Here is a 23648-nt window from a genome sequence, read left to right on the forward strand (position 1 = left end):
AGCTCTTTGGTGTCTCTTCTTATAAGGACACTAATCCTACTGGAGCAGAGCCCCACCCTTATGACTTCATTTAACCTTAATTATTTCTTTAAATGCTCTCTGTACATATCTAGTCACATTGGGTGTTAGGGCTTCACCATATGAATTTTGGTGTGGACACAAACATTCAGTTCATAACAGATGGTGAACTTTGGCCAACACACTCAGCACTGGAAGAGTGGGACTATCCAGCTAGAAATGTTCATCAGCCTGGGTCCCTGAATCTGGGAAGGAAAGAGTGCTGGAAAAATCAGATTTAAAAGAAAAGGAAGAGAAGTGATACTATCAAAGTGGTTTATACAGACCAGTGGTTTTCAAATGCTTTTAAATTATGAAACTATTTCTTCCATCAAATCTTACACATAGTGGAACTCAAGAATAAAAAGATAAACAATCCAGTTTAAAATAGTGGACAAAAGATATGTGCAAACACATCACAAGTGACCAACAAGCAAACAAAAAAGTACTCCGTAAAATTAGACACCAGGGAAACGAAAGTTACAAACACAAAAGATCACACTATCTACTCCTCAGGACGGCTACATTTTACAAGTCTGACAAGGCCTAACTGGCAACTGAAACCTCTTTCATTTTTGGTGACAGTGTAAAATACAACCACTTTGGGAAAAGGTCTGGCAGTTTCTCAAGAAGTTAACCATACATTTTCCCCTATAACCCAGAAATTCCACTCCTACATATTTCATAAAGAAAATGTATGTCCACAGAGATTTTTCCAAAGATGTCTATAGCAGCTTCATTATAACCAAACATGGGAAAAGCATGTGTCCACTGACAGCTGTGTAGATAAACAAACTTTCCTATATCCACACAAGGGAATTCCACTCAGCTATAAAGAGGAAGGATTATTGTTACATACAACATGAAGAAATCTATTTGATCATCCCATTTATATGAAGTTCTGACACAGGGTAAGCTAATTAATCTATGGTGAAAAACACTGGAATGGTTTTTCATCTGAGGGTAGAGTGGGGGTGGGGACTGACCTGGAAGTTACCATGAGGAAAATTCCCGGGGGGTAACATTCTGTATCTTGATAGGTATTTGGATTACATACGGATATATATTTGTCAAAGTGCATCAAAAGGAACCATAAAATTTGTTCATCTCAACTATAAAGTTTTCAATTCTAAAATCTTAAAGTTCTAAAAACTAAATTTAAAAATTTTACTTTAAAAATACTAAACAAATGTTGAACTCTCGGTAATGAGATGCATGTTGAAACATTTAGGGGTAAGTATCCCGATGTCATCAATTTACTTTGAATTACAGAATCTAGGTGGTGGGTTTCTAGGAGTTCACTGTGCTATTCTTTCATCTTATCTGTATGCCTAAAAATTTTCATAACAAAATGTTGGGGAAAAAATCTCCACAGATGCTCAATATATAAAGTACAAAAACACAGAGAGACTCTGGTTGGAGCAGGGGTGGGACCCCAGAGCCCCTCTGGTTGACCCTGCCTTGTTTCCTGGGGTTGTCTCTGAGGAAGCTTCCTGGAACTCTGAGAGCTGGAAGAACACAGTTTGAAATTACTGTGATAGACGGACAGCCCGCTTGGTCAGGCTGGGATGTGGACGATGAAGTCCCAGGATCAACAATAAATTTAGCTCCAGAGCACGATGCAATGGTACCATGAGGACTTCTGGTATCTAAATCTGCCCAAACCTTAGTCTGCTAAACCCGGGTATCACTAACCTCTTGACTTGTTCTGCTAGCAGTCTCATTTCAAAAAATGTAAAAGTAGCAGTGAAAACTGCTACATAGAACTGGATTCTGATCAAGTAGGAAGGGCTGATAACATGAGAGTGAAGAGATGAATCACTGGGAGAAGGTGGCCAGGTGGCTTTGGAATTTGGAATGGACAAGGAAGGGAACACTGGACATGATCAGAAGTGTATCTTAGAAAAGGCTACCAAGAATGATCACCTGATGAGATTTTAACAAATGAAGAAGGGAAGAGGAAGGCATCTAAAGAAACCAAGGTGGCTAAAGAGGGAGTTGGTTGTGGCTTTAAGGTTTTAAATGCACTAATGATAGAAAGAGGAGTGAATAACCAGGGATGAGCACAGAAGTCTTGCACAGACAGCTCTTTCAGGAATGTTAAGGTCAAAACCCAAAACAACTGAAAAGGATTTTAAAGATACATTTAGGACTAGAAGAAAAACAGAAAAGTTAGGAACACTTCTTACATCAGATGGTGTAATATGAACAGAAAGCAGATTTAGTTAACTCCTCTATTAAAGAGAATGCTCTTCAAGCCAGAAAGGGTCAAACAGAGCTCATGTCCGTGAATACAGACACCTTCAAATGTGACCACAGTAATAAGGTCAGTATTAGCTGAGAGTTTAGAAACCAGGAGAGGTGGCATCCAAAAAAACAAAAGAAAACAAAACAAAAAACCCCAAAACAAACAAAAAAAGGTTCCTGTATCCAAAAGGGAAACCAAGCAGACGGGCAAATACTGGTTCATGAGTTGATGCAACTCCTGGAAAATGCTAGGGTGAACTATTACCCAGAAGGTCAACAGGCGCTCGGAACAGATAGTAATGATGACTAGGCAGGAACAGGGGTTCACTGCAAACTAACTGCATGTCTTTTATTGCCTGATTTATTAGGTGAGATTAGGGATACAACCTGCCTTTTAGCAAGATACCTGCCAAGTTTTCATGATGTCTCGTTGGACTAGAGATAGAAACGTGAGCTCTATGCTAGGAGCGTCAGAGATTAAAATGTCTGTTTCTGATGCATGTGCTTTAATGAACAGAATGCCACATTGAATACGGGTTCTTGGTGGTGTTCGGTGGTTCCTGTCTTTTTTTTTTTTTTTCTTCCATGATTTGGAAATCACACTTGTAAAATCAGGATGATGCGATGCTGGAAGGGGAAGTAAGTATTCCGAAAAGGTATTTCAAAGATGTTGCCAGGTTGGAACAAGGATGGAAAATAAACAAGATAAATCTTACTTGGTACAAATATGAAGGTCTGTGCTCAGTTTTTAGAAAATCAATTGTGTAAGTCCAAGATGGAGATGATCTGAATGTTTTGGGGAATAATATCTATGATTAGGTTGTGTGGTGTGGCACCCAAAAGAGCTGATGCCATTTTAGTTTGATTTAATACAAAAATAAAATTAAAACAAAAGAGTCCCACTGTACCCTGAGCTGGTCAGATTACATCTGAAACACTGAATTCAGTTTTCGATGAGACAGTAGAAAATGGAATTGAAACAGGTGAGGAAGATTAAGAAGCACAAACTTCCAGTTACAAAATAAATGAGTCACAGGGATGAAACGGACGGAGTGAGGAATACAGTCAATGATAATGGAATATCTTTGTATGGTGACAGATGGTAACTACCCTAACCGCAGTGATCATTTTATAATACATAGAAATACTAAATCACTATGCTTGCATAAGGAACTAACATAGTGTTGTTGTAGGTCAATTATATCAACAAACTCATAGAAAAAGAGATCAGATTTATAGTTGCCAGAGGTGAGGGGTGGGGGAATTGGATGAAGGTGGTCAAAAGCTACAAGTTTTCAATTATAAGATAAATAAATACTAGGAATATAATGTTACAACATGATGACTATAGCCAACACTGCTGTTTGATATAATGAAAGTTAAGAGAGTAAATCCTAAGTCTCATCACAAGGAAAAAATTCTTTTCTTGCTTTGTTATTATATATCTGTATGAGACGATAGATGTTCACTAAACTTATTGTGGTGATCATTTCATGATGTAAGTCAAATCACTACTCTGTATTCCATAAACTTAAACAGTGCTCTATGTCAATTATCTCAATAAAATTGGAAGATGAAAAAAAATGGAATTTATAAAATGAATTATGTTTAGAGGGAGGGGGCAGCTGGCAACCAGGTCACATGCGAAACGACTGAGGGAACTGGAAATGTTGAGGCTGGAGAAAATGAGACTTCAGGGAGTCAAATACGATCCCTCCACGCATGAAAGCTGTGAGGAGACTGGAATCATTCAGTGATGCTTCGGAAGGCAGAACTTTGGCTAAAGGGGAAAAATTTCAGCTCAACAACAGGAGCTACTTAAAAATGAATCAGCTGTTTTGTGAGGTGGTAAGTTGTTCATCTCTGGAAGTTTGCTAGTAAAGATACCAGTCCAAGATGGACAGAAAAGTCTTACTTGGTAGTTTGTGAGATGTTGGATTCGATGATCACTGAAGGCCTTTCAGGGAGGAATTCTATGCCACGAGAATGTGACTCAAAACAGTAAACATAATGTCACAAAGGTTTTTATACAGTATAAAAAACCTTGATACAGTAGATAACATTATTGATTGCTTATGCCTTCAATATTTAAAAATTTACTTAGATTTAATAGCTAGATTTTGCGCTATTAATGAGACTGAGCAGGTATGTATAGTAAACATGTAGTATTACCTTGACAGGATATGAGAAGAGCTTAACGAAGCCAAAATCATCTCCCGTGGCTAAGAGGGAACAGTCTTTGGTGAGACTGGCAGCATTTACGTCGGTCACATCGCTGTGTGCTGGCCAGATTCCCTCACAGGTGGGCCCCAGCACGCAGGTCCATGTGTCCCACTCTATCTTCTCAATCTTGTAAAGAAGGAAGGAAAAATTAATATATTTTTGTACAACCTAGAGATCTTTTTGTTTTATTTAAAAGAAACATATTGAGGCTGAGTAGTTGTAAACAGTGACTGCCAACACCAGGCATTTGTGCTGTATGCTGCAGTGCAGAAATTCTCAGTTGCATTTTTTAAGTGATATATGCAGTTGTCTCAAAAATCCAACATTGCAGTCAAATCTCCATATAACTTCTCCTAGATAAGATGAACATGTTGGGACTCTGGACATCTGACAATGACAAAGTCTTTTTGTTCTTAACTAGATATTCATCATTGTAGATGCCATAAGCCAGGTCAGGGTTTCTCAACGTCAGCCCTACTGATATTTTAGGCTAGATACTTCTCTGCTGTCAGGGGCTGTCTCTGTGCCTGGTGGTATGTTTAGCAGCACCCCTGTCCTCCTCGATGGATGCCAGTAGCATCCCTTCCCCAGGTTGTCCCCAGACACTGCCCAATGTCCCTGGGGAAGGGGGCAAAATTGCTCCCAGTTGAGAACCACTTAGCTAGACTGATCAATGGGGCTGATCATTTAGCAAAGTATATTAAAAAGTCACAGGACGTAACTTTTTACAGGGCTGCTTCCTTGGAGGAAAGAGTAATATGATTCTGCAGCTAGCTTATTATTCTTTATGCTCTGGAGAGACCATCTTAAAAATTAAAAGCTGTTCATATTGTATTAACACAAATATTTATTCTTTAAAACAGTTTTGTGTGAACTTCATGGACAGAATATTTGCAGTTCATATAGGTTAAATCCTGATAAAATTGAAGATTTTCTTTTTTGAAAAATAAAACACCATAACTATCACTGTGGATCAGACTTTTCTGGGGGATGTGATCTCATTTACTCTCATTCAAGGTCCACTAATATACCTTCACATTAGTTTCTTTACATAAACACATTATAGCACATTTAAAAGGGTATAAAAAGTCATTAGCTAAAATTAAAGGCCAGATTGCTCCCTTTGGACCTGGAAATCATTTTGCATGTTCTTAATGCACCTCGCCTCCATTTCTGTTGTTTTCTGCCTAGTACCACTGCTTAGAAGAGAAATGGTAAGATAAAGAAGCAGCCAGGATTTTAGTCACAGTGTGGAGGTGCTATAAATATTTCACTTGCTCAAATTTCTCCTCATTTAGCATTCTGTGTTTCCTCTGGACACACGCAGAACTGGAGCTAAAAAGCTGTGGCTGACCCAGTGATTTGGGGTGCTTCAGGCAGGGTCACAGACTGAGGTGACATGAAGGGGTTCACCAACAACTACCTCAGTTTCCTGCAGGTCAAGTGGAGTCTCCCCAACTCCTTATGACACCCTAAACTGACCTTCATAGGAAGAGAAGCAGGGAACCTCCCCTCTGGTTCTAGAAATGGGCTTTCTGGCCACTGACTCTCTGACAGGTACTAGGTTCCATTTCTGACACCCTCCTTGTCCATCTCCAATGCCACCTCCATGGGTGGCACCTTCCCTGGACTCATTATCCAGGGAGGAAAGGGGAGTGAGCTGGTACTGCTCACTGTCCTGTCACCCCAGCAGAACTCCCTGGGCCAGATCTGGACACCGTGCTCTCCAGGGGAAGCAAACGTCTAACTTGTTGAGACCTACAGAAGTTGCATTTTAAATGAAGCATTAAGAAAGATCCTTGTAACCCACAAATCCCAAAGGGGTAAATGAACTTGTTAAAACCCTTGGAGTTTAGATGGAAGGAGAGCCCTCAAGGGGTCTTTCTTCCATAGCACCTTGCCCCAGGCAGGTATGTCATTATCATCACCATTTTGCAGAGGAGGTGACTGGAGCCCAGGGAGAGGTGATCACTTAAATGGCAGCCTGTTTAGGAAGCAAAGGGGCAGCTAAGTTTCAGAGGGCTGGCCTCCTGGTACGGAGCGGCTTTAATGGCACCACACTGCATCAGGCGGCTGGATATAAGTGGACATTTTAATATTTGTCATTTTTAACACTTTGCTAGGTAACCTTTGTATTAGTTTCACCGTGGCTATTTCTTTAAAAAAGTCTTTTTTGAAAAGGAGATTTTTCAAAATCCTTCACAGTCAAACATTGATGAGTAAAACCACGAGCTACCTCTTTGGAGCTCCTGGCAGTGGCAATACCGGGGGGGCCAGGCTGAGGAGACACCAGCTGGAGGGAGCCCTCAAACAGCAGCACAGAGGTCAGTCTCTGGGACAACGAATGTGCACTGCAGACTGACAAGTTATTCACTCTCCAGAGCCGAGCCTGGCCTTCAGGAAGCCTCAACACAGATTTCCCATTCGCATGTTTTGTTTTTCTTTAACATAATAGTTGCTCATCTGTCCCAAGTTGGCCTTATGCCCCCTCCACCATTTGGTTAGACTGTGTGTTACTTTGGTATACTTATTTTGGGGCACTGGAACAGGAAGGGAAAATACAGGTGGAGCCATGTACAGGGATGCTGCGTGGTCTCGGCTGTGGAGTCACACACGGACCCCTTAGGCTGGGATCACAGCTCTGTGGTCCTTTAACTTTCATGGAGCCTTAGTCCCTGTCTGTAAAATGAGACTGACAACTATCACACAAGGCTGTTGTGAGGATTGAAATCTAGGTGTATGAAGTGCCTGGCACATTCCACAGGTGTTCAGTGAATGAACAATGAACCCCTTACTCAAGACTATAAATGTTTCCCCATAAAAAAAAGTTAAAACGAAGACTGAGCAAAGATAGATAAACTGGAGTTGGGGAATGAGATCAACTGATCACTTTCGAGTTGCTATGAATACAATGCCATCATCCATAGCAGCTTGTGTCCTCATGTATCACACTTACATTCTTTTAGCAACAGTGAAAGTATTACAAGTGGACGCAAGTCGACGTCTCTGGGAGTACTTTAGGATACTCAGATAGTTTATATTACTGGCTAACTGAGGCTAGACAGAGGAAGACGCCTGTCCCTCAGCAGTGTACCCTTAACCTCTTTTCTTCTAAGGAAGCAATATTTCTTCTGTTACCTAGCAAATAAATGGGTCAGAATTTCTCCTGGGACTAAAAGAACGTCCTTAGTGCTCAATCACGCAATGACCTTTTGGCCAGCGGGGTTCACTCCAGGGAAGTGCTGTGCAGCCTCTGAAAGGGGTGCTGGTCCACAAAAGCAGCCATTAGTTCATGGATTCAAAAATGTTACCTAAGCCTTGATTTCAACAATTAAAAAATTATGTACATGGCTAAGGGAATGAGGAAAATGTGGACAAAGGAAACATTCTACTACGTTAGGATGGTCAGGTTGTGAATGGCTTTGTTTTGAAAAATAATTTATCTTATTGTTGCAGAAGGTATTGCTTATTATTAAAAACAGTAAACCCTGAGAAAGCATGATTCAAAGATTTATGCTTATAAAAAGCTTTGCATAAAACAACAGGACATGTGGAAGAGGAAAAGTACTACGTAGCATCCGAACTGTTAGCTCACTGTCTTCTGGCAGAGGAAGATTGAGCAGAATGCCGACTGAGTCTTGCTACGTCAGTGGTGTAGTAAGTCTGCATGTCCTTAGGAAGCAGGAAACCAGAGGAAGCAGTCAAATGTAAGAAATGATCAGGCTCAAAGCTACACTAAATATAACCCACATTAGTGAACAATGATAGGTTTTACTAAAATGAACATAATAAATCCTCATGAAATAACTTTTTAAAGCGCTATGGGAATGACTGTTACCTCTGAAGGTCTTATTATATGCCGTTTGCCTCTTGGAGCTTCAAAAAAGAGTTGCTCTTTGGCACCTGAATTAACTTGCAGTAATTTTCCTGTTACGAAAGAATAAAGACAATTAAACTCTGCACTTATCTTTTTATTACAAGGTGATAAGCATGGTTGCAACTATTTTGATTCATTTTAATCAAAGTCTCCGAAATGGAGTAAATATATGCTGAATCATCCAGAAGTGTGTGAAAATACAATTACATGGCAGGGTACAATCCCCAAAGTTATGATTTTTAAAAATATGAACCAAATAAAATCTGACTTTGAACATCCTTCAAAAATAGAAGACTCCAGTTTGCTATATTTTACTCTGTTGCATTGAAACGAGCTATTTTTCCAAAGCCTGATGACATTTTTTTTTCTCTTTTACCCCACTGCCTCCTAGCACAGAGATGTAATAAAAGCAAACTGCTTTGGCAAGAATTATGGCACCAGAAGCAAAAACCTCGTTGTTTACTGAGATATAAATTCTAAATTTGCTCTTTAACATTTAGAAACAGGAAGACAAGGATGTACAAAATAAACTGTGAATGCTCATTCCACTCCATCCTTCCCCCTTTCTTTGAAAATTTGTAAAGGGATCTAAGACTTTGCCCAAAACAAAATGTTTAAGCAAAAATCATCTTTCAGTCTAATGTAAAATGATCATCTTTGATTCATTTTGGTTAATGTTGAAACAGATTAGATTTCCTAATTCTCCTCCTACCATGTCAATGATCCTTTGTGGCTTGAAATTTTAATGACTCAAAATATCTACTTTTTAGTATTTTTCCAGCATTTTTTAAATTATGAAAAATCGTAAACACACATGGAAGTAAGAACAGTATACGGAAGCCCTAGGTGCCCAACGTCCAGCTGCAAGGGTGACTAGCACGTGGCCAGCCCATTTCATGAATGTCCTCTCATTCCCTCACCCCAAGTTATTTTGAAGCAAATGTCAGATATCCTAACATTTCATCTGTAGATAATTCAGTGTATACATAAACATACTAGCATTTTCTGACCCTCTCTTCCAAAACGATTTACATCTAGAAGTCTTGAAATGTTCTTCTGGGAAAAAATTATACCAAAGTAAGAACTCTGTGATTTATATCATGTTCTTTCACATTTAAGTTGGCACCATTTAGGTCTGAAATTTAACTTGGCTAAACTTCAGGAGTTGCAGGTCTGTTTCTAAGTGACTAATTAAAACAAGGTTCTCTCATTTCGTAACTGAGACCTGAATCGATTCCAATTTGCTGAGTTTTAACATGGTGATGAGGGGGTTTTGCCTTGGCTGTGAGGAGCAAGTATATTTGAAAACGTTTTCTCTGAAATGGGTATTTTTTTTGACTTTATGGCTCAACATACACAATGAGAAAAGAAAAAAGGGAATGAAATTCACTTTGGCTATTTAGCATTATAAGAAAATGAGTAATCACTATTTTTCCAATGAACTAGACCTATCTGCAAAGAATATTTTTAGAATTCTCAAAAGTAACTGCAAATAACAAAGGATGCAGGAAAATGACTAAAAGATTCAATGAGAACATTATTCGAATATAGATAATTTTTAATTTTTGGCTATGAGGTAATCTAAGAGAACTCAAACAACTATAGCTCTCAGATAATCCTAACAACTCACTTCACACCATGGTTTCAAAGATCATACTTCATAAAACAAAGCAAAAACTATTAAAATAGCTCAATGAAGTACTTTACGACTGCAGGAATGTTAAATACAACAAAAGAACAGACAAGCACCGGAAGTGCTTTGCAGCACTAAGGATACCTTCCCAGCCCCACCCCTCTCCTGAGAACTTCCTCCACCTGGGCTGGGCCCCTGTGATCACATTCGTGCTCTGGAGGTGGACCTTGACCCAGGAGGGGCCCAGCTGGAGACTGGGACTGGGCAATCAAAAATTCTCTCTCCTGGGAAACTGGAATCTAAGGCTGAATCGGTGGATGCCTTGCTGGGAAGAGATGAGGACTTTGGGACTGAGGGTAGCATTCTGGGGCAACAGAGAGTGGGCCATGTGCAAATGAACTAGGCTGTGCCGCTGCAGAGAGAGGGGCCAAATGCAGGCACCAGACCCAGGAGAGCAGTGGACACTGAGACAGGCTGCCTCGGAGCAGGAGAGGAAGGGGGGAGCTTGTCTGCTTGGGTTCTAGGAATTTTCCGATTCATCCCTAAAGCCAGTTTCTCAGGAGATGTTGCTTTCTACGCTTGGATTCTCTGAGATATCCCTATCTTTCCAATAAAGTCATCTTGTATTCTTTTTAAATTTAAGCTGGCTTGAGTGTATTTCTGTTCCTTGAAACCAAGGGTGTGAATAAATTTTTTAAAAATCCATTATTCTTGTGTTTGGAAGGTAGCATTATGGGTGTTTCCCCCCCAAATTTTCTTTACTGCTATCTTTTCTTTTTTTAGCACAGAACTATTTAGGTCACCACTCCCTTTTTTCCACTGCCTGCTGCTCTGTAACCACTGGAATATTCTGAGGACAGGAGTGGAAGTAAAGGGCAAAAGTCCATGTAATCCCTGTATAACTTGACCCTGAATTGTTATTCTTTCAGAATCTTCTCATTTTTATCCACTATTCATATCTACCCAGAGTAAGAGAACTGAGAGAGACAGGTGTCCTCAGCACTACGCAGGTACAGTAAATCACACATATTGCAGGTGTACAGAGCTTTATAATCCACTAAGTGATTCACATACGTCATCCCGGATGCTATATAATTTACAAGTTGGAACAATTCCAAAAGTGATACTAAATGTACCAAACACATCAGGCCATTTGCAATGAAAATCAGAATGAGATGTCCTATTATGACTCAAATGTTAATTGATAGCAGATCTTAAGAGTCCTGATATTTCTAGTAATGAACTAACAGTAGCTAGAAAATACCCTTCCATGTTCTCTCTCTCTCCATATGTATATATATTTTTTCATTCTCAAGCATTCTGTGCAGAAGTTTTCATTCAGGGGTAGCTGATGTTCCTGCAAAAGCCCGATGTGCTTTTTGGTTTTCCTGAGACCTGCAGTTGCCATGGACACGGAAGGCTGCCTGCGGAGGCTGGCAGCCACGCCGCAGCCATGCCACTGCCTGCCCCTGACAAGCCAGCTGGCTCTCACAAATGCGTTCACTATTTTTGACTGCATCAAAAGAATGAAACAGATCGCTGCTCCTAAATTCTTCTCCCTAGCCCCTGCAAAGCCCCCGAAGCCCAGCGGTGAAAAGCTAGGCTGGCTGATCATGAGGCAGCCTGGTGTGTGCTTGAGGGCAGGCATTTGAGAAACTAGGGTATCAAGAGCATAAGCATATCAATAGGACACCTGTCTTGTGACAATAACATTGGAGTTAAACCAGGGAAGATTCACTGGCACACTTGCTCTTACTCTCCAGATGGTGTAACTCTTTCCTAAAAATCAAAAATATTCTATTCTCTCAGTCCACAGAAACCATTTGGTCTGATCCTTTTATCTGACTGAAGGGGCCACATAGGATGACAGACAACGTGGCTTTTCAAAGACCTCGGTCTCCTTACTCCCAGGGCCTTTTCCATCATCCTGAGCACCAGCTGGACCACAGACTCTGGCTTTGGGCAGAATTATGGAAATAGTGAGACTTGCCTCTCCTCCTGCAAGGTGATGGCTCCACACCAAGGGCCTTCATACAGGTCTCTACCTAGGCCCCTCCCGGTGGCAGCCCCCTGATCCTGGCCAAGATCTTGTTCTTTCTATCTATTTACTCCTCTTTATAGCCCTATATCTGACACAGGGTCTACACATTTGAAGAATGAAAACTAATAGCAATAACCTTTCCAAAATGCAAATACAATTACAATGAGATATGACCTCACACTCATTTAGGATAGCTACTAGGAAACCCCCCTCCCAGAAAATATCAAGTGTTGGCAAGGATGCAGAGAAGTTGGAACCCTTGTGCACTGTTGGTGGGAATATAAAATGGAGCAGCTGCTGTGGAAGACAGTATGGTGGCTTCCCTCAAAATTAAAAATGGAATTATCATTTGATCCAGAAATTCCACTTCTGGGTATATACTCCAAAGAACTGCACCCACCATGTTCACAGTAGCATTATTCATAATAGTGAAAAGGTAGAAGCAACCTAAGTGTCCACTGATGGGTGAATGGATGACAAAATGTGCTGTCACAAGACAGAATACTATTCAGCCTTTAAAAGGATGGACATTCTGACACGTTACAACATGGATGAATCTTGAGGACATTATGCTAAGCGAAATAAGTCAGTTACAAAAGGACAAATAGTGTATGATTCCACTTGTGTGAAGTACCTAGAATAGTCACAGTCTTAGAGATATAAATTGGAATGGTGTTTGCCAGGGGCTGGGGGCAGGAGAAAGGGGAATTATTATTTAACAGCTGCAGGATTTCAGTTTTACAAGATGAAAAGTCCTGGAGACGGAAGGAAGTGATGGCTGCACGATAACGTCAATGTGTTGAATGCCACTATACCACACACTTTAAAAAATGGGTAAGCTAGTAAATTTTATGTTATGCATTATTTGACCACAATTAAAAACAATTTTAAAGAAATCTTCCCAATCAAAACTTACTATGTTTCATTTTCTCTTGGCCCTTCACGCCATAAAATGTAAATAATAATTGGTTTTAACCCCCTAATGGTTGTTGTGGCAGTGGGATCAAACATATTGTGTCAAGTGTGTGTGTGCTGGGTTCTAAATAAAACTCACTATACTCTCTTCTACATATGCATAAAAATGGCCTTCAATATTCTAAACCTTTCTCACAAGAGGGTATACCTAGGGATGTCAACCAGTGAAGAAATAGGGTGAAATCCTTGTTTTGTTTTTTTTTTAAACTATGAAGCAGGGAGTATCAAAGAACAAGGCTGAGAAGCAGCCGCTCCCACGCACCCCCCGGGGCTGCACAGGCTCCTAGATGACTCTCCCAGGCCACCAGTGTCCCAGCCAATCACAAGCGCCAGCCTGTGCCCTGGGCACTGCGTCTGGCAGGCCCTGACGTGAAAATGAGAGGACTTATCTGATCTCCCTTTGCCCTTGTTGGGACTTGTACCTCTCACAATAAATGGCACGCCTTCTTTCCATCTACTGCACTGCGTAAAATGCCTGCAGGTTGTAACACTTAAATTAAGTCCAAATTCCAGTGCAGCAAGTATAGTTATAACTAAACCCCTGCCTGGCAGGAAGGTTAGTCTATGGCCACTACTTTAAGAAATACTTGAAATAAAATATGCTGGCATTTCTGGAAGAACCTCATTTTGGTTGAAGCCCTCATTCTCTCTTTCTCCTGGTTTATTTTAGTTGATTTCCAACTCCAGGCTCACACACCCTCCCCAAGAGGGTAGGAACGCCCCACTCAAAATCCCTTAGAGTTACCTGATGCCTACAGGGTCAAGCTCAGGGTTCTACTTGCAGGCATGATGTAACAGTTCCTTGCACTCTGTCTTGGTCTGCCTCTTCCCATCCTCTGCCCTTCGTGCCCGCAGCCACTCAGCATTACTATTTCTTAATCACCCAACTCTCCCTACCTCCACCTTGTGGCGGGCCATGTTCCTTCTGAGCCTGGAATGCTAGCCCGTCTCAGACTCTGCCAGCTGGTGAACTTCTACTCATTTTTCAAAATCCATCTCAAAGGTCACTTCTTTTGTGAAGGCTCCATGGGTTCCCTGGAAGCTCTTTCCTCAACACACTACTGTCTACCCCAATGGACTAAAACTCTGAAGGCTGGGGTCCTGCCCACTCCTAAATGACTGCCCCAGACTCTAACATCAGCCAAGACCCTGGGATGAGATTTAAAAGTGGCCCACTCTACAGTGGACGCACGGATGTGGCACCCTGGGTGCTCAACGCTGCCTTGGTCCGCTCTGAGCTCCTGCTCACCACCTCCCCTGTGACCCACCATCTCTCACTCCAATGCCTTACCCAGTCTGCGCTCCTGTTCAGGCACTAATGTGTCTCCCTCACTAAGTTACAAGCTCTGCAGGGAACAGGAGTCATGCTTCACTCATTTCCATATCCTCCACATTCTCTGGCGTAAGACCACGCACATGGCAAAGCTAGATTTGTAAAATAAATAGACAAATCCCCGTGGCATCTGTGGGCATGCTTGAGAGGAGGTGGGGGGCAGGTTCAGACTCTCAGAGAGCAGACAATCTCTAGGCGAGCCGAATGTTGCTTTCTGCCTTCAGTGGAGGGTGAAAATTGCTTGAAACTTCTTGGGCAGTTCTCCCAAGTGGTAGAGAATTGGTAGAAAAAGGGAAAGCAGTAAGGAGGGGACAGAAGGCAAGGACACAGCATGCCAGACCCAGAGGTGAAGAGGTGACTTGCCATGGTAACAGAAGGCATCGTCTATCTTTACCTGTCTTAAAACTCAATGGCTTGAATTAATAATAACTATAGTAGTAGTAGTAATTATAACAAAAAGAAGGGAAAATACCCAAAATGTTAACAGCAGCTGCCTCAGGGTTGTAAAATCACAGCTGTTTATATGTTGTCTAGCTTTAAAACTCAACTGCCATTCTCTCTGGAAACAACGTATGAATGGACTTTTTAAATACTGAAAGTAAATTTTAAAAGCCACTTTACCTCTACAGTCCCAGTCAATGTGTGTAATGTAACCGGAAGCCCCTTTACAGATGCCGACCCTTTTGCTTGTAAGGACGTTGTATATATCCACAAAGTTGTCGTGGGATGCCACAGCAAGGTATTTTCCTGTATCTATAAAGAAAAGTGTGCAGTTAACACCAAAACATTTTAGATGGGAATTTACTTCCAGGAACTGAGCATTTTAAAATAAGTTCAAGGCCAAGGAAATATTTTAAGAGAGTCCACTCTTGTAACTTTTTATCCCAACACATCTTTTAAAGTTTCTGCTGTCATCTTCACCTTTTGAAAATTTAATATCAGAGATCATTTCTTTCCTGTGATGGAAGGAGACCATGTCTTCAACAGTGTCAGCGTTTACGACCAGGAAACTCCCATCATTCAAGCCAACTGCTAAGGCTTTCCCATCAGGGGAGAAGGCACAGCATCGTCCACCTAAAAAGAATCCACAAAGAACTGTTATGATTTGTGACTTTGCTACCAAAACAAACAAAACGAAGAGATGGGGAAATCTGTATAATACGTGCATTATGCGTGGACGTGTGACTGTGCCTTTAAAATTCACACTACATGTGAGAAGAATTAAAACTTCATAATTTAGAACACCTCATTCCTCCAAACTCAAGGACAATGATCATAATGTTAACAATATGTTTTCAATTTATTGGAGGTTTATCTATTCATTTCTTAGTATCTGAATATCTGAATTTTTCAAAAGACAAGGGGAGTGAATGGGGAAAATAAAGGATTAATATAACCCATATTTCTGCTCCTAAGAGGTGGTATTTAAGAAGGAAAGTTCTGTAATAACATTTCTGGAAACTATTTTTTGGTATCACTCCTGACACACACAACTTGCCTTAGAGCTCCTTGTTCTACTCTGAGTCACTCTAATTCTCTGACCCGTGGATCCTAATGCATAATTCTAGAGGTGGAAGATTTTGATCTGGCCTCTTTTGTCATGAGAAGAATGGACTATGGACATTTTCTGCAGAGGTATCTGCAAAACTAATCAGCACTGGGTGCTACACGAGCAATGTTTTCTACTACTTTGGAGGGTCACACGGAGCTATTTCTGACTGGGGAGGATGGACTCTGTTGGGGTACATTTAATAGGAATCCCACTGAAGAATGTCACCCTTGTTCTTACTGTCAAGACTATAGTAGGCACAGCCCCAGGGTGGGACAGTCCGGCAGCCTTGTGCTAAGGTATTTCAAATGGAGCTTCCACACACACCCCTCAGGCCTCAGACATGCGGAAAGCTATGTTCATACCATAACTTTAAAACTGGCTCATAAACTACACCTCCCTTCCTCTCTTCATTCACTGTGCTGTTACTTACCTTCTATGAATCGGGCGTGCCACCAGTGCTGGAAGACCAGAAAGACCAGCCTGCTCCTGAGGAGAGCCACCAAGATTAGGCTAAGCTTCATAACTTACCACACAGATCAGGACACCTGAGAGTGAAAGGGGGAGCTACTAACACCTACACAGGGACAACAGCTGTCAACTGGGTTGAATGGCCATCCTCTCTAAGATGTGCTGGCAGTGGTTCTTTTGACCTGATTTTTAACCTAGTGAATCAAGTCCACTGTTTGATATTCGAGTCACTCACACTAAGGACTTGGTCTATCATTTCTCCAATATAAATTAATGGCCAAATTATTCAGTCCTGTAATGGGTAAGAGCATGGTCTCTGGAGTCAGACCTGGGTTTGAATGCTGACTCCATCACTTATCACTGCCCAGAAGTCCGGAAGCTCTATGGCGGAGGTCCCACAGAGGCCACGGCTGTGCTCTCTGAAGCCACGCTGCCTGGGTCTGAATTAAGGTCCACCACTTACTAGCTGTGCAACTTTGGGCAAACAACATAAGCTGTCTGTGCCTTAGCTGCCAAATTTGTAAGTGGAAATAATAAAGGCCTTATTCACTGGGTTCCAGTGAAGATGAAGGCGAAGGGCTAGCACAGTTGCTGGCTCAGCAGTATTAGCGCCGTCATTATCGTCACTACCGTCTCGACACCATTTTTCATTTTATCCCCCCAGAATACCACATGTCTCTTTATAAAAGTCCCAAGTACAAATACTTGAGGGCCAGACCCCAGTCTCGTCCTTTCCTGTCTTCACTTTCACAAATCCTTTGAGACTCGGTGCTCATGTTTCCTCCCCAATGGAGCTGTCCCTGGCAGTGGGCCTGACTGAGTCTCCCTGATACCCTGTTTGTGCCAGAGCTCTTTTGTCTCCCCTCACCCACTCTCCACCCTGCTCTGTGGAGCTGGCCCACATGGACTGTATCAATGGGCTCCCGCACCCCCTGGCTTGTGATTACATGTGGTCAAGGGAGCATGAGCAGGAGACTGGAGGGAGGATGGAAGGGAACAAGGAAGGTGGGAGGTGGGGGTACGTGTTCCCCTAGCCACCTCCCTGCAGGGTCACTGCAGGCTGGCTGAGTCTCTGGGCTGACAGTCATAGCTCCTGCCTGCTGTCACCTCGCACAGCAATCACTTTCAAGGTTCCAGCAACTGCCCTCCTTGGCCCCTCCAGGCCCAGGGCTGGTCGTGCTACCCGGCTGTTACTGGCTGTGTCGTGCTGCACTAGCCCTGGTCATCTCCCTACACCCTGCTCACTCCTTTATAAATAGTACCATTTTGAGCCTCTCCTCAAATTACCCAATTTGAATGGGCCATCTGTTGCTGGGACTCTGTTCAAATCCTGTCCTTCTCTGACACTAGAGTTTGACTGTTCATCTTGGGAGCCTCAGTGCCTGATACCTAGAAGCCACTCCATAAATGCTTTTTGAGTTTGTCCTTCTTGTTACACCTCTTAGTTCTAGTGCATATAAGTGTTTGATATATATTTATTCATTTCTTGATATTAGTTTTTTTTAAATATAATTGGCTTTCATTTTCCAGTAATATAAGTCAGTTCTGGAGACGGTTAGACATAAAAATAAACAGCATTCTTTACAAGCTGATGTGTTTCAACCGACTCCCACAGTTCTAGATGAGAAGAGGAAGGACATATTGCCCCCAGGTGGCAAGTGTCTGTGCATTGCAAGGAAAATGAAGACTGGATCAGGCCAGCCTTCTGGAACAATTCTACATGTGATTAGTTCTATCTGTAACAACAAACACAAAATCCCCGTTGCCCAGCATATTTGGGGCCATCTACTAGGTGCTCTCAGTGAATATTAGCTGAATGAATGAATGAATGAATGAATGAGTTCAGTACTTTCTGTTGTAAGTACTTTCACAGGTATGTAAGGTGATGTTACCTACCTTTTTTGAGTTTCCGTACTGCCAGCATACGGTGTTGGGAGGATAATTCCCAGATCCGCAGTGTTTTATCATCACTCACTGTTGCACAGATGGGCAGAAGAGGGTGAGCCGCCAGCCCCCACACCTCTCCTTCCATGTGTCCCTGTGGGAGAGGAAATGGGACAACACAGAATCAGTCCATGCTTACAGCCAGCCCTCCCGCAGCCTTGTGCTGCATATTCAGTCTGAGAGTATCCCAAACAGGTTCAAATGTGAGTAAACACAGTTTAAGCTGCCTTGAGCCAAAATGACTGTACAGAATAAATTTTCATTTGAACTTGATCTAAAGTTGGGCCTACATGATGCTAAAGCGTTCATCTGGGAAATGAAGGATGGGCTCACATCACTCTGAAGTTCCGTTTATATGACACCAAACATCTTTCCATTTAGAAACGTCTGAGTGAATAAGGAACTGTCCTCATTTTATCCTATTGTTTGACATTGAATAAACACAGTACATATGTATCTTCTCATAAAACAGCTTGGTCACAACGACACAAACCACTTCCTTCAATAAGACCATATTCTAAAAGATGTAGGTACCAGCTATCTGTCAGAGGAAATGGGCAGCAATATTCTTGCTAATTCCATTTTAGTTCTTTGAATGCACAGCATTGGACAGAGCAGGAATAGAGCTAAATTTTCAAGCGTCCTGGTTACAGCTCAGAGTCAGCATTTATTCACAAATTATTGTATTCTAGTAAACAGAAAACTGAAAGGGGCTTGACAGGCATTGGACCAATTCCACATACCGATTCGATGTCTTATCACAAACACAGCTACCTAACTGGCTTAGAGTAACAACTGAGATGAAACAGTATTTAACAAACGAGCAATTAGGGAGAAAATGAATCTGATTCTTCTAACTTATCAGTCAATAAAGTAGTGAAGAATAGACTAGAAATGGAATAATAAAACAGACCAGATTGTTTACTGAATTTCTGCTTTTAGCAGTTAATTATAAAAAGACTTTGCTTAGTAAAGCAAAAAGGAAGACCATACACAGGCATCTGAAAGGTGTTTGTAGTTGGAATGCTTTGGGGAACAGGTGGCTCTCCAAAGAGAAATTGGATGATTCCGGTTTAATTGGGAAGCTGTTTAAGCAAAACAGTAATTTGGCAGAAGATACGAAGTTCCCAATACAGTTGACATTCAAATATCTGAGAAAGGCCAATGGGTGTAGATACTCTTTTTGACTATATTAGATTTGAAGCACCATACATCCCCCGTTTTCTAGTTTTCTTCCCTTGAGAAGCTTCCCACTCCCAAGGTCACAGAGGATGGATCAGGTGTCAGCCCTCCCTGGTTTCCCCCAAACTGGATCTGTTTGAAGCTCTTTTACAGACCAAGTCCTTTTGTACACTGAGGACATGGACGTAAGGCTCTGAGACCCTTTCAATCCACTGCCTTACATATCAATTTAAAAACTGTATTTCCTTAATCGAATATGATTATGTACTTTTATGCAACCTAGCATGCATGTAAACAATTTAAAGTCTCAAATATTTGGAAATTAAAAAGAAAGAAACATTTAATTTCTGATAAAATTAAATAAAAAGTCATGGCCAGAAAGAAAAGGAAATTAGGTTGAAAGGAAACAACAAAGGCAAGAACAGCTGGAGAACAAAGAAGTCACACCTCAAGGACGCACCTCAGCCCAGTTCTCAATCCTGGCTGCCTGGTGCCACCAGCTCCAGAGCTTCTGTCGTTTGTTTTTAACACAGAATTTTTTTTAAAAAAAATGCATTTTTATTCAGGATATCCAGGGTGGGGCTTGGGCTCATGCATTCTTAAAACCTCAAAGGACTTTGATCTATGATGTGTGTGTAAAATTGTCCTCAGGGTGAAATAAATCAGAAGACCCTTCACAGTGGGATTCTGGGGGTTCAGCTCTGATGCAGCAAGTCTGCAGGTGTCAATCAGGTCAGGGAGGAGGTAAAACTCCTCTACTGGACCCACGAAAGGTCCTGAAGCTGAGATAACCAGTGTATATTCTTTTCACTCCACCTTCTACACACCCTCAGCCCATCCTGTGTCTCTTCCATCTGTAACTAAGGCCTATCCAACACCAAATTGGGCAGGACTACCTACCCACCTCCACATACTCCCACCCCCTTGGGTGAGATTTGATCCCTTCTTTCATCTTTGAGAATTCCGCTGACATTCATTTTAATGTGATATTACAGGAATATAATATTTGAGGGGAGAGGAAGTGAAGGAGCATGTTATGTGTTTATGTGAGTCAAGGCTGAGACTAGAATGATGCACAAAATCTAAGGAGACACTAGGTATTCGGTGTATGCAGAACAAATAATTTTTTTTAAGTTTGACAGATTTTGACAGACTGAGAGGAAATACATCTAAGGAGCCTCATGCACACCTAGGCCTAATTTGGACGATGAGATCATGGACTTTGAGCAGGTAATGTAGCGGAGTGAGGTTCTTGGGGACCTTGGGAGAGGTGAATGTATTTTTCATGTGGTAGGGACAGGGATATCTGATGGCCAGAGAGCAGGCTGTGCTGGACAGGTGACCCTCATGATCCTCCTGGTTTTTACACTCTTGTGTAATCACCTCCCTCTGAGTGTGTTATTGCCTGTGACTTATTACCAACCAATAAAATATGGCAAAGGGGACAGATATTCATGATTACACGAATGTGATAATATGATTATGTTAAAGTCATTTAAAGGCACTTTAGTACCTGTTTTTCTCTTTCCCTTGCTTGCTTTGAGGAAGCAAGCAGTCAACGCTGGAGACCCCATGTTACAAGGAACTATGGGCAGCCTTTGAGAGCTGAGGGTGGCCTCTGGCCAACAGCCAACAAGAAACAGAAGTCCTCAGTCCTGCACCCAGAAGGAACTGAACTCTGCCAACAACCTGAGGGACCGTGGAGGCAGATCCTCCCTCAGCTGAGCCTCAGATGAGACCACAGACCTGGCTTTTCTTGCAGCCTTACAAAACCTTGAATTGAGGACCCAGCTAAACTGTGTTCAGCTCCGACCCACAGAAACCATAGGATAATAAATGTTATTTTAAGTTGGCAAGTTTGTGGCAACTTGTTATATAGCAATAAGTAATTAATACAGCACTGACCCAACCTTGAGAGTGAGTGCCTCCTTATATTTTACACTCTTACTGCTCCCCGTTGCCTCACCCCACATTCCAGCTTTGATGTGAATTAGTTTGGAATATGTACAAACACAGTACCTGAACAAGCAGTGTCATTGGGCCACTTTTATCAATTTCCAGGATCTCTCCATTTTTTGTTCCCACCAGGATATGTCCGTGTCCCAAAGTGATGGCACGAATAGAAGGGTTATCTTCCAAAAGCAAGCCTGAGGGGGGAAGTGTTCTATTTAATTTTGTAAATATTGTATTTAACAGAACAAAAAACATTATAATAATTATATCAATTCTACTTTCATAGTTTCCAAGTACTAGGTATTGGGCCACCATCCTTGACATTTCTACCAGGGATCAAGAGCTCTGAATGTGGAAGAAAAAAAGAGAACTGATTTGGTAATGGTTTTCCAAGAATTTTAGTACTATCTTTTCCATCTCTATGAACAGAAAGATCTCTACTGCATACTCAGGAGTGGCACCTTTTGAGCTAGTTGACAATGCTGCTCTCTTAATGGCGTAAGTCTTCAAGCATCTTTCAAACATATCATCCCAGAGCTCCACGATTCCATCCTTTCCACCTGTTACAAAGCCCTGTGAAGGCACACGTCAGAAGAATTATATACACATCAAAATGACATGTTAACCCACTCAGCTTCGAAAGGACTCCCCCTTGGGTAAAGAAGCTTCGTCTGTGTTTTCTTCCTAAGTACAGGAGACTGGAAAGTCTGACGATAATAGTAATATGATTTCTAGAAGCATCTCTCCCCTGTTTCTCTGGCAGGATGAAGCACCTCCTCACTGTGTCCACTGCACTGTCTTCAGACCACTGGTTGGACTCTGGCATCACTGGACGGCCCAGTCCCCTGACTAGAAAGTGGGTTCCAACAAAACAGGACCAGCCTCAAAGCCTGGCAGAGTTTCTGGTATCTCATACACTCCTGCTGCGTGAGCTAGAAGCGTCACCACAATCTAAAATGATTGTTAAATATTTTAAAATATTTACTTCCAGGAAAAAGTCATTATTTACTATTAAGAGTAACTTAAGTATTTCATACAACAAAGCTACTCTGTTCTTTTGTTCAATAGACATAATTTAGACAATCATTAAAATTCAGATTAATTTTCACATAACCTGAAAAGTAAAAAGCTTAACATATTGGATTTTTTTTTTTAACTAAACAGTGATCTTTATTCTTGTTCTAAGCTTCTGATTTCTTGGCTTTATTAGTTTTCCTTTCTGGCAACTTATACACACCAACTGTTCTTAGAAGTCTTTTTTTTTTTTTAAAGAAAAATACTGAGTAATGTATTGTTTTCTCAGAAACTTTAATTTACTTCATTTCAATGAAGTTCACAAGGAAATAATATTTTGTAATTCATTACACTAAATATCCTTATTTATCCTTATTATAGATTTTGACCCTAAGGACACCCACTCTCCAAATTAAATGTAAATGCAGTATATTGTAATGTGCTATCCTTATCTTTTCCCACAATTTTTCAGCTTAAGTTAACAAGCAATAAGAGTTTAAACAAACTTATATCACATTAACTTCTGGGCCTACAAAAATTTTGCTTTCTGTTTTAATCTTTTCTAAAATTTGTAGTTGAACCCAAAACAAATTTCCTAGTGAAAAACAGTTTAACCATCAAAACAACCATTGTAGTTGCCCATCTAACAAGAACCTACTTCTATAGTGGGATGAGCATATTTATCTGGGAACAGGTATGCAAGATGAGGCTTAGTTAGGTGTGTCGTATGGTTTAAACTGTTTGGAGGTCAGAGAGCATGTGTAAACTGGCGCCATCACCAAGCTAGCAGCGAATTAAAAACTGGTATTTCCTGGGAAATTGGTTGAAGAAAGTGTTTTAACAGCACTGAAGGGAAGTACCATCTTTATTTTAAAAACAACAACACTGCAAGGCAAGTGTGTAGCTGGACAGGTTAGGACAAAGACAACCTTGAGAAGAAATAAGCTGGTGTGATGGTTAATTTTATGTGTCAACTGACTAGCCACTGGGCGCTCAGATTAAATATTATTCCTGTATGTGTCTGTGAGGGTGCTTCTGGATGAGATCAGTATTTGAATTGGTGGACTCAGTCAACAGCCCTCCCCAATGTGGGTGCACATCATTCAAACCTTCGAGAGCCTTCGTAGAACAAGAGGTAGAGGGAGAACA

The 23648-nt window shown here is 41.4% G+C and overlaps 1 protein-coding gene across 6 annotated transcripts in view; it reads right to left on the reverse strand.

Moving 5' to 3' along the window:
* The window catches only part of EML6 (EMAP like 6), a 111177-nt gene that overhangs the window by 44631 nt on the left and 42898 nt on the right, over positions 1 to 23648 (reverse strand). For all 6 annotated transcript variants that reach the window (XM_072937721.1, XM_031675661.2, XM_072937722.1 and 3 more), the window contains exons 11-17: positions 21947 to 22058; positions 21552 to 21679; positions 18303 to 18444; positions 15308 to 15460; positions 15008 to 15139; positions 8366 to 8454; positions 4477 to 4653 (exon numbers count right to left, since the gene is read on the reverse strand). In XM_072937721.1, coding sequence (XP_072793822.1) covers positions 4477 to 4653; positions 8366 to 8454; positions 15008 to 15139; positions 15308 to 15460; positions 18303 to 18444; positions 21552 to 21679; positions 21947 to 22058 — 933 coding nt within the window. The remainder of the gene's footprint in view (positions 1 to 4476; positions 4654 to 8365; positions 8455 to 15007; positions 15140 to 15307; positions 15461 to 18302; positions 18445 to 21551; positions 21680 to 21946; positions 22059 to 23648) is intronic.

The sequence above is a fragment of the Vicugna pacos genome, chromosome 15, assembly GCF_048564905.1.
Source record: "Vicugna pacos chromosome 15, VicPac4, whole genome shotgun sequence".
Classification (NCBI taxonomy): domain Eukaryota; kingdom Metazoa; phylum Chordata; class Mammalia; order Artiodactyla; family Camelidae; genus Vicugna; species Vicugna pacos.